At 38.4% G+C, this 11,284-nt stretch overlaps 1 protein-coding gene across 1 annotated transcript; it reads left to right on the top strand.

Annotated features, from left to right (window-relative positions):
• Positions 1–6,325: 6,325 nt before the first annotated feature.
• On the top strand, positions 6,326–11,023 carry PEX10 (peroxin 10). Its single transcript, XM_086818850.1, has 11 exons — positions 6,326–6,614; positions 8,286–8,317; positions 8,430–8,519; positions 8,695–8,789; positions 8,887–9,082; positions 9,207–9,276; positions 9,453–9,531; positions 9,826–9,956; positions 10,070–10,164; positions 10,249–10,334; positions 10,427–11,023. The coding sequence occupies exons 1-11, from the start codon at positions 6,500–6,502 to the stop codon at positions 10,527–10,529; spliced, it is 1,092 nt and encodes a 363-aa protein (XP_086674976.1). The 5' UTR covers positions 6,326–6,499; the 3' UTR covers positions 10,530–11,023.
• Positions 11,024–11,284: the final 261 nt, after the last annotated feature.

Genomic DNA, 11,284 nt, shown 5'->3' with positions numbered 1-11,284 from the left:
CTCCCAGGTCCCCTTTCAATCTATTGATATGAAAGACTGGATGAACTCTAACATGTGGAGGTAGTTTAAGTTCATACGCAACCATGCCAATCCGATGTATAAATCGAAATGGATCACAATATCTAGGAGATAAATTCGAGCATTTTCCTTTTAAATAAACCAACGCTCTTGGTTCAAAAGACCAAATTGAGCATCCTCTATCAGCATAGAACCGTGCCCTATCCTGAGCACTCTTGATAGAATCCCGAGCTTCGGTCAGCATTGCTTGCATATCATGCAAGAAATCCCTTGATGCATCAAGCTCGATGTCCTTAAGAGACCGACATCAATAGGTGCCCTGGGTTGATATGCATGCATAAGCATGAACGGACTAAAACCAATAGCCATATATTTAAAACTGTTATAGGCAAATTCCATCATTGGAAGATATTTTTTCCAATTTGATCCATGAAGCATATCCTCTACAATCTGATTCATACGCTCTGTTTGACCATCAGACTGCGGATGATCAAAGGAACTCATACTCAAAGTAGTTTCCTCGTTGTAAACAATTCGGAATAAAGTAGAAAAACATGGCATTATAATAGCAGGAACCAAGTATATCATCAGTGGCCCGATGTACCCCACATCTGCTCATGGAATTATTGGCCTCCCGAGTTACCCATATCAACATAGAGAGTCATCAACGTCTCGATGAGTCACATATGTCCATCCATAAACCATCAAGTTAACTGTATAAATCACCTAAAGTACGGAGCTAGAGAAACAAATGCCAACAAAGGAAAAATCCAAATTTCCTTAATCCGCACACAACAAGATAAACTCGTTGAACTCTAAAGAAAGAGATTTCAACAAGTGAAAATGCCGACGAGATTACACTCATCAATACATGCAGGCTATAGATAAAAGAAGTTTATCTAGAGAATGCCCACACAATAGCTTTAAATGAATTCAGAAAATGAGATTGTCTTTGAATGTTGAGGTCAACATGCTAAGTGATGTAAGCAAAGCAACAATCTTGAGCCCAAATTATCCCATAAGATAATATATGTGAGGGATCACTAGCGTCCCATACCACCATGATACCACCCATACATACCTTACCAACTTGAAACTCCCTAGTATGCCGTCTAGGAAATATGAATAAAATCCTATATAAAAGGAATAAGATGGCCTTATCCTAGACTTTCATATACTAAAACCTGTCTCTATATACCTGAGACCATATCAAGGAATAAATCTTTCGGAGTACATCATTAGAAAAGAATTTTGAATTATTGGCGCCTTTCTAATGATAACTACCCAATAAACACACTAAAGCTAGGGTAGAAAAACAACTCATCTAGATACATAAGCAACTAAGTATCCAAGTTGGAATATGTACAAGAGTACAAGCAATATACTCCAAAATTATGTGCAAAAAATGAAGGCAAATGCTACCCTCAAAGCACATGAAATTATCTAAAAGATCAAAAGATCCTTATAAAACCATGGATAAAAGCATAGAAGCTCCTCAAATCCATGAAAACCATAGTTGATCATAACAATCAATGCATGCCATCTAATGGTCATTAATCATGCCAAAAGACGCATTAAAATTGGTGGCCAACTCATAAATCCGGAGTATATGAACGTGGTGTCGTTCAAGCAAAACTCCAAATTGACCAAGTGAAACACATGTGTGTAACACTCATTAAAAAACCCCTAGATACAAGTAATCTAGGCAAAACTTGATGAGTCCATATAAAACTTGGAAAACATCTAATAAAATCCACCAAAACAAACTGATCAACTAACACATGATAGAATTTGTCTTAGGCTTAGGAAATTAAGCATAGACCACACTTAAAAAAGTGTAAAATAAACTATCATGGAAAAGTGTCAAAGGTGAGACACACTTTGAACACAGATTCTAGCCATCATTGAAGAAATTAAGGAACATGTTCAAAAAGAATGGCTAAACAAAGGTAAAAAATCATGAAAATATTGTTCAGAATTAATCTAAACAGAAATATCTACTAATACAAGGTATAATCATATTAATAATATGCGAATAACCCGCATCTATCTAATGTCAGTACGAGAAAACATACTTCAACATTAAATAACCCTCAAAAATATTAAATTCTCGAGAAAAAGAATTATCATTATTTTCTCTTAATTTTCCCTAATTTTATAGGGCCTCAAAATACGATAATTTTGAATTCCACCAAACCTATCTTATGACATTCCAAACCTATTTTATGACATTCTAAACCTATATTTTTCCAAAAAAATTTAGCAATTAGATTTGCCAAAATACCATTGATATTTTAAAAATACCAATTTCTAGGATTTCTAAAAATAATTTCTAGAATATTCCTAATTTTTCTTGAGAATCCCATCGTTCACAAAATTTCCAATTCTGTCCAACAATTCTCAAATCCAATGAAAATTTATACTTTTTATGGATTTTCTAATTTTGTGGGCCAAAAATATATTTTTAAAAGAATTTGAATGGTCACGGCCGCCCGAATGGACACACCACATGGCAAACACCAACCCCATATTTTTCAAAAATTTAAAATAACCTTTGTCTAATTTTCCACTAAATTTTAGGATTTTTTTTGAAATTTTTAATTTACCCCGAACGCATTAGAATACGAACGGTCAAAAAATTTTTCAGAATCCCAACGGTTTCCTCAGAAAATGAAAGGACAAAAAAAATCGAAATGTGAAAGATCAAAAGTTTCCGAAATCCGAAAGGTCAAAAGATTTTTCGGAGTTTGGAAAGCCAAAAGGTTTCTCGGGAATGCGGAAAGCCAAAAAAAAAACTCCCAAGAGAAATTTTCAGAGAAAAAGAAAATTTTAGAGAAATAAATGAAAATTTTCAAATCTCTTTCGTCTCTTTTTTTAAAGCTTTTTTGAAGAGCTTTCAAAAGCTTTTTAATTAAAAAACACTTTTTTAAGATTAAAAAAAGTTTAAATAAAACTAAATTAAGCTTTGTTAAAAGCTTATAAAAAAAATTTTCTAAGGGGACGGGAGGGCAATTTTCACCCGGCGGGGGCTGCCCCGCCGTCCCCCCCCCCCCCCCCCCGGCGTGCGCGCATAACTAAGAGAGAGGGAGAAGGGTCTCCCTCTCCACTCTCCTCTTTCCTTCTCCAAATTTTTCATCTCTCTCACCACCTCTCCTTTTTCATATCACAGAGAGGATTAACAATTCATTAAATTAACTTAATCATAATCAAAATTTAATCATGATTAAAAATCAATCAATTTGTGCCTAAGAGGCATTCACACAGGCGGGAGGAAAATAGAAGAGAAATTCAAATTTGAGAGGCGAAGAGGATCCGGGAGAGCATTTCATGCGTCAATTGACTCCCCACACTGCTTTTCAGCAAAAAATTGGCAGAAAACTAAAAGCATACGCACGGAAAACCCGTAAAATACATTAAAAATACATTTTTTCCCATAAAAATTCTCCTAAATTTTCTAAAAAATAAGAATAAAATCCTAAAAATTATAGAAATTCAGGGAATCTATTCTACCAAAAATATCCACAATAAAATATGTGGTATTTTGGTAAAACTTTCCATTAATGCTTATTTTAAACCATAAAAAATAGGAAAAAAATAGCATTAAACTTACGAAATTCCCTCGCAAGGTCGATTCGTCCATTGAATAGTAAATATTAAAATTTACTTCAAAAAAATGCCAAAAAATTTATAATAAGAAAGAAGAAATAACAACAATTAACTAGAGATTTCTCTGATACCACTGTTAAAACCCTAAGACCTCTCTAGATAATTGTTATGCATAAACATGCATAAATTAGGCATAAACGCATCCACCCGACCACCCCCGAGCCCAAGGGACACACACATGAATTATAATGAAGTACATCATACCTTTACCTTGATGTCCCATACCATCAAGAGGTATAACTACAATCCATCATCATGTAGCTATAGTGTGAAATGGTAGGTGAGTAGTTATGATCCTCTACACAAGAGAACATAACATAACCTAGCCTCAAGATAACATCAGAAGACCATAGCCTAAGCCCCCCTTGAGTGGATAGGATCATCTTAGGTAGGGAGTACTATTTGTCTATTAAAGGTGCACCAAAGGATCTTAGGTAGGGAGTACTATTTGTCTATTAAAGGTGCACCATAGGATCTTAGGTAGGGAGTACTATTTGTCTATTAAAGGTGCACCATAGGATCTTAGGTAGGGAGTACTATTTGTCTATTAAAGGTGCCAGAATGGCTAGAATTCACTTGAAAGCCATGTACTGTATACTTTACGTGTGTGCTCACTACTTGTCTATTAAAGGCGCACCATAGGATCTTAGGTAGGGAGTACTATTTGTCTATTAAAGGTGCACCATAGGATCTTAGGTAGGGAGTACTATTTGTCTATTAAAGGTGCACCACAGGATCTTAGGTAGAGAGTACTATTTGTGAAATAGGTATTTGCACAAGCTGGAGTGACCGAATGAACCTAGGACCTAATTTGTGAGTTCGGCTGTCCAAGAGTGTAAACCCTAGCAGCCACACATAAGAGGCAAAATGTAACTCTCACCATTCATTCTTTTATGTATAAACTAATAGATTGCTCTTCTTCTTCTACTCTCCTATACTATTACTTGCTTGCCTTGCGCTTGTTTGAGCTCTTATGCATGTGAGAGAGTGAGTGTGTAAGAGTGGTGAGGAGGGTCGAGCTTCCATTGGAGTGTGAGCGATGACGGGCGACATAGTGGAGCTTTTGGGTGCAGCTATGCGGAAACATCATCTCCAACGAGAATCCTAAGCAACTAGCTTTCACGAGGTGAGTGACACACCCCGACTGTGCATTTATAAGCTAGGCCACAGTAAACTAATTTCTCACTTGAGGTGTTTATACTCCTGAGTGTGGTTGGGTAAAGCCCCTCAACATTGGGTTATTCCTTGCATTCTTTCTATGGTGTTAAGGCTTCCCATAAGTGGTGCCGTTGTCGGGGAATAGCCCCACCGCATAGTAATAATGCATTTTGAAAGCTAGTGAATGGTCAAACTAATCAAATTTTTTATTTTTGTAAGAAAAAAGTAGATAGGAAATATGAAAACAACTTTTATTTTATTGCATATTCTTGTTTTTGCTGCATTATTTTATTATCTTTGGAATTCTATGTTCAGTTTTTCATGTTGTCGTGAAATTGTGTGTTCTTTGATTCCTAAAATTCAAGTTTTTGGGTCAATTTTTGCACTGTCTATTTTCTGTTATTTAAGCATTTCTACTAAATGATGACAACAAAGTCAAACAAAGGCAAGGGATCGCTGAAGGAGATTTTAAGGAGGTTTCAAAAAGTCAGGATCAAAGGCACCTTTCAAAGGTTCTATTAGAGGAATGATTTTCCACAGAAGTCATGTAACTTCTATGGTAAATCCAATCATGAAAAGAAAGATTGTTTCTTTAGAGATAAACCTTAGAAGATCTTTTTTATAGAAGGAGGTGAAGAAGAAGTAGAGAAGACAGAAGCATAGGCCTCAATTTGACGCCAATTTTGTAAAAGATAAGTGGGCTTTCTAAACCACTTAGAATTGCTAGACCTGTTAGTCACCCCTCTATTCTAAACTTGTTGTAATCATAACGAAAACTCACATCTAGCATCACAACCTAGCATTATAAACCTACTAGAATAAGACTTAGGGGCACCATGATGATCATCATATACTGAGTAAAGATATTAAATAAATAAATATATACTAATATAGTGTTATATATATATATAAATAATACATAAGTATAAATAAGAAAATCAAAGATATATATATATATAATATTATAATAATGATATTAAAAAATATACATATAGTCAATATACAATAGTATTATAGTAATACTATTATATATCAACAAATTCACACACACATATATATGCGTACACACAGCCACACACGTATGTATGAAGAGAGAGAGAGAGAGAGAGAGAGAGAGAGTTTCTGTGTGTATGTGAGATGGGTGTGAGAAGGGAGAGAGTGCATGCATGTGTACGTGTATGTGTGTAGCGAGGGTTGTGTCTATGTACGTGACAGAGACATAAAGAGAATGCATGTGAGAGAGAGACACACAGATATGCGCCTATATGAGAGAGTCGCACATAGACACATGCACACATGCACACATGCATACACACTTAGACACATGCACACATGTATACACACTTAGACAGAGGCATATACAAATACACACCAAGCATCAAAACACACACCCACAAATACACACTCATATACAAATACACACCAAGCATCAACACACACCCACAAATACACACTCACATATGCTTGCACATATATACACATGCATAGATGCATAGTCACATATATGTGAAGGGTCCTGACGGGCTGAAAATAAAATAGTTTAGAGGAGATATAAATATGGCCGATTAGGATTGGTAACAGAGGTCAGATGTGATTAGTATCGACTGGGTTCACAGGTTTTGATCAATCAATCGCAGAGGCAAGGGGTTTCATCAGGATGAGGCAGTATCCTCGGGCGAGCCAGCCGGAGATCATGCGCGCGGCAGAGAAGGACGAGCACTACGCCTCCCACCTCTGCGACGCTTGCCATGACGCTTTCCGCCACGCTTTCGGTTCGTACACACACACACACACACACACACACACCTCTTTTGTTTTCTTTCAACATAGCTGCCACAATTGTAGGGCCTTTGATCGTACGGACGCATTGTACGACACGCCTTGTACGGCCCTCCCGATGAAACGGCGCTTGTACGACCGTGCAATCTCGAATTCAAAGCCAGGCTACAGATTGTACGACCACCCTTATACGAGGATCAGCGTGTACTTTTGATTCATCCTTTCGATAGCCCGTCTGTAAAAAAAAAAAAAAAAATTATTGTTTTTTAAAAAATAAAAATTCAGGGGGGTTGTGTATGTGTTTATTTTCAGAGTCATAGCCCATTTGACTGCTCAAAAGTCCATGTTTCAAGACCATCTTTATGAGCCTATACAGCAAGTGATTCGATTTTATGGCCTCCATTCCAAGAGCCCATCTGATTTTTGATGTACAATCATAACCTATATGGTGGTATACTCAGGCACATGCTATATCTGTACATACATTTCAGCGAAAAGTTCAGGTGACTGGTGGAATTCTCAACGTCACAAGAGTTCTCCCATTCATGACATTAGCCTTAGGTGCAGGATTATGCATATTTGTAATTTGCTAGTGTATCAGCCTCGGCTAGGTGAAAAGAACCCAAAGAGTGTCAAAATGTGGAATCCCCCTCTTTTTAGGCACCCTAGCAGCTGGTTGAGGCTGACCAATAGATTTTTTCGGGGGGATGTTACATGTCCTATATTGACGCAACTCCCTTGGGGACGGAAGCGCATTTAGGGAGTCTAGAGGGCTTATCCAATGCATGAGGTGGCAGAAGGGCCCAAGGGGACACCAAAAGTCATGAATTGAAGGAACTACATGAAAGGCCGGCCTAGCTTGTAAAAGAAACCACAAATTGTGGAAATCGACAACTTGGGTTTCAAGGAAAGTATCCTCTATGAAGAATAGACCATTCTATGGTTAGGTTTGATAGAAACCCATTGCGCATGTGTGAGACAAGTTTTTTGAGAGGGGACTTAGACCAGGCCTAGGCATAGTTGTATTCAGATGTTGATGTGATTCTTGATCTTGGGACTGCGAAAGGAGGAAAGATGGCCATGAAAGTTCAATTTTTATGTCCATGATTTGTTGTCAAGAGGTACAGGATTATTCCAAGCCTAGGTCATGAAAGACCTTTCTCAAATTTTAGTAAGAATTCAAAAAGTAACACTTTTACTGATTGAAATGTGAGTAAGTGGCCTCCTAGCACACAAAGGGGAAGTCTTTGGAATCTTCTTTGATCTCCTTATTGCTACCTTGGTTGGCGGGGTAGTTTGTTTTTGTAGATAGTTTAAGGCCCTTTACACATATCTGAAATGTGAGCAAGTAGCCTCTTAGCACTCAAAGGGCAAGTCTCTGGAATCTCCTCTGATCCCCTTATTGCTACCTTGGTTGGTGGTGTAGGTCATGTTTTTGTAGATAGTTTAAGGCCCTTTACACATAGCTTCCCATCTATAAGTTGTTGGAAATCTGATGATGGGTGGGTATTACATGGCTTGGATGGGCAATTAAAGATGTTTAGTGCCCAGATGTTTTATTTATGCGAAGACCCTGTTATTACTGACAGAAGAAGATAAAGTTTGTATGAATCTTTTATTTTCAAATTACTATGCTTTGAGCTAAAGTATCTTCATACATGCAGGAACAAGATTGGCCACGGCATATGAGAATGAGGTATAGGCACATAGCAGATTCAAGGTTCATTTATCCTAGAGTTTCCCCCCTTAGGATTACAACTGAATCTTTCAGAGTGCCTAAGATGCTGTTGATGCTTTTGTGGCTGCAGACCAGGTTGGCCGGTTGTGTGCTCTACTATCTCTTGACAACAGGCTCAGGTCTTCAAACACTTGGGGAAGAATACTGTGATATATCTCAGGTTCATTTTGACCCTCTACTATTGTGTGCATTTTGTATTACTCTGGCAGGAGTAAACCAAAGAAAGCTTGAGGAGCTAGTTAGGTGCCATCACCTCTTGTAGACTCTTATTATTATTTTTTTATTACAAGAATCTGGTGGAGTATTCGTGAGAAGGTTTTTTTTTTGGAAAGTAGGTGGCAGGTCCATCTAGGCTTCCTTTGGCCCCAGCTAGGCGCACTTTGCTGGTCTTCTTCCAAACTGTCCTCCCTTACATTGCTGAACGGCTGAGGTAAATTTGTGTATAGCCTTCAGAACAAGTCCAGATGCTTTTCACAGCTAAATATTTCACAGGTTGTCTTAATCAAGTTTTTCAATTTGCTTTGCAGTGCTAAAGCTGCTGCAAGAAGTGTGTACCTTTCCAATGAAATTTCAGAATATTTTGAAAATGGTGAGAGGACTGAGAGTGGAAATGAGTTGAGGCACATAGAAAGACCACTCTCTGGACATTCCACCAACGGAGGTGGTTCTTGCTCGCAGCGCCTGCAGAGTCTGTGGATTGCTGCACTCCAACGTTGGCCTAGGGTACGCATTGTGTGCAAGGTTCTGTTTATAATCATGTGCAGTTATGGAAATCTTGATTCTAAAGTGGCAAGGGTTTGTTTGCGTGAGAGTTGTACCAATGCATCAAATTTATGACTGCCGACAGGTTCTTCCGGGTCTACGGGATGCTTTTCTTCTTGCTGTACGAGGAAATTTGATGTTCTTTTATTTTGAGGGTAAGCTTGATTTTCCAAGTTCATTCGCTTGGGGTGGGGGGTGGGGTTGGTGACATGAGCATATTCTAGGTAATTTTCATTTGGGGTGGGGAGGTATTCCCTTGGTTCTAGTTGATATTCATTTGGAGTGGGGGTATTCCCTTGGTATGAGTTGATGCTCATTTTGGGTCATGCAGGCGTGTATTATCAACTATCTAAAAGGGCTGCTGGAGTGAGATACATTCACATGGGCAAACTGTTTTACAAAAAACCTAGGTGATATTTTTGTCGGGCTCTACTATGACTTGGTTTAATAGTGTGTTTACCAAAGTGCTTGCCACACATTGGGGCATCTTTGCATGGCTCATACGTGCAAGGGCATTCACAGAGTTTGCACATGCTTCCACTGTGTAAGCATACATTCCATGTTAATTTTCCCATGAATTGTGTATATGGGCTTGTGTGCATGCATACATCTTTCCCTACAGCTGTACGCTATATGCATGATCAGATAGTTTTTGCAAACAGTTTGTATTTCTAAAACTGTTCTCTCGGTTACAATGTAAGCAGGTATCATATGTTGGGCATGTTCTTATTAATCCAGCTTGGCATTGTGGGAGGCGATTGGCTGAGGCGGAGTGCTATTCCTACCTTAGCAAACTCCATGCGAGTACAGGCAATGGATCAACCCTTGTCACCTGGTGAGATTATAAGACATGCCTACACTGGTTAAGGATTGTGAAAGCATACCAATCAAGGCATGTCAATGTGCTATGCTTTCTAAGAGGTTCTAACATGTGTTGTATGTTACAAGGTCAAAAATGTGTCTTGATTTTGGATGAAGAAGGGAACCAGATACTAGAATCCTCAGAAAATAGCGGAACAACTTTAGAAAATGCCAATTCTGTGGTAAGTGGGATTTTTTTTTTTCGTTTTATGCAGCCAAATTGAATGGTGGATTGGTGTTTTCAATGTTGTCAAGTGTGTCTGCAGGCTGCTGTTGGCTCTAGTAAGTGTTCACTTTGTTTAAGCCCAAGGCAACACCCGACCGCAACTCCATGTGGTCATGTCTTCTGCTGGTAATTTTCATGGTTGAGTACGAAAAAAAAACCAAGTAAAATCATCTCGAAGTTGGGAGCGAAGCTTAAAGAATCATCTATTTGTGTTGCAGGAACTGTATAATAGAATGGTGCAATGAGAAGACCGAATGCCCATTATGTCGGTCACCCATGTCACACTCTGATCTAGTTTGCATCTACCATGCAGATTTCTAGTGCATTTTGTAAATTACAAATGCATCACTACCTACTTGCCAAGTCTAGGTGACCTTAACCATTGCACTGGAAACCTTAACTGGATTCCTTGCATCTTCAGCTGTTGAAGTCGCTTCCCAGAAAAGAGATGTATGGGCACTGGTGGTGATATCTTTTGTAGATCTTAAAGATCATGGTCAGTGAGAAATCACAAATGGCTTGAAGGATTATCTCAGCTATTTGCTTGAGTCTCAATATATCATGCTAGATAGCTCAAGACTTTACAGTAGATAGGAATATGAAACAACAGTACTTGGAGCGAGCATGCACTTTCGGCTGTTGAGCATGTACTCAAAGGAGAACAGCCAGAGAGAAGTCATAGGTCCAAGGAATGAAGAGCATTGCTTGTGGGGTATAAGCTTGTGCCATCAAACCCTTCGATGTACAGCAGTTCTGGTGTGTTATGCACTGATGTTCTCAATTCAATGAATCAAAGTGTTCCTCCTTGCATTGTAGAGAGATGGAATCATTGTTTTATCAATAAAAATGGGTCATGGCTGAAAAAGTTAGGCATAAGCTTCTCTCAATGTATAGCTTGTCTGGTATTAACAAGTTGGTCTTGGTTAACTTGGATGCACCTTTCACAGTTGCTGATGGTCTTCCTACAGGTTTGGAGTCGGTGTTCTTGTTGTCTAACATTATTCAAGGCAATGTGTTTTTTTCTGGAGCCAAGCTTGCTTATGGATCAGAAGCTTGTCCCTTTAAACTCTTAAGTG

The sequence above is a fragment of the Cibotium barometz genome, chromosome 2 (assembly GCF_041138505.1).
Source record: "Cibotium barometz isolate CiBa-2024 chromosome 2, ASM4113850v1, whole genome shotgun sequence".
Classification (NCBI taxonomy): Eukaryota; Viridiplantae; Streptophyta; class Polypodiopsida; order Cyatheales; family Cibotiaceae; genus Cibotium; species Cibotium barometz.
Note: the sequence above shows the minus strand (reverse complement) of the source record. Positions and strands in the feature narration are given on the sequence as shown.

Bases quoted from the DNA above. Each gene is read 5' to 3' on its own strand.
- PEX10 (XM_086818850.1), top strand. From the start codon at position 6,500: ATGAGGCAGTATCCTCGGGCGAGCCAGCCGGAGATCATGCGCGCGGCA. The intron at 8,790-8,886 runs GTAAATTTGTGT...TTTGCTTTGCAG, and splicing joins TACATTGCTGAACGGCTGAG to TGCTAAAGCTGCTGCAAGAA. The intron at 10,165-10,248 runs GTAAGTGGGATT...GTGTGTCTGCAG, and splicing joins TAGAAAATGCCAATTCTGTG to GCTGCTGTTGGCTCTAGTAA.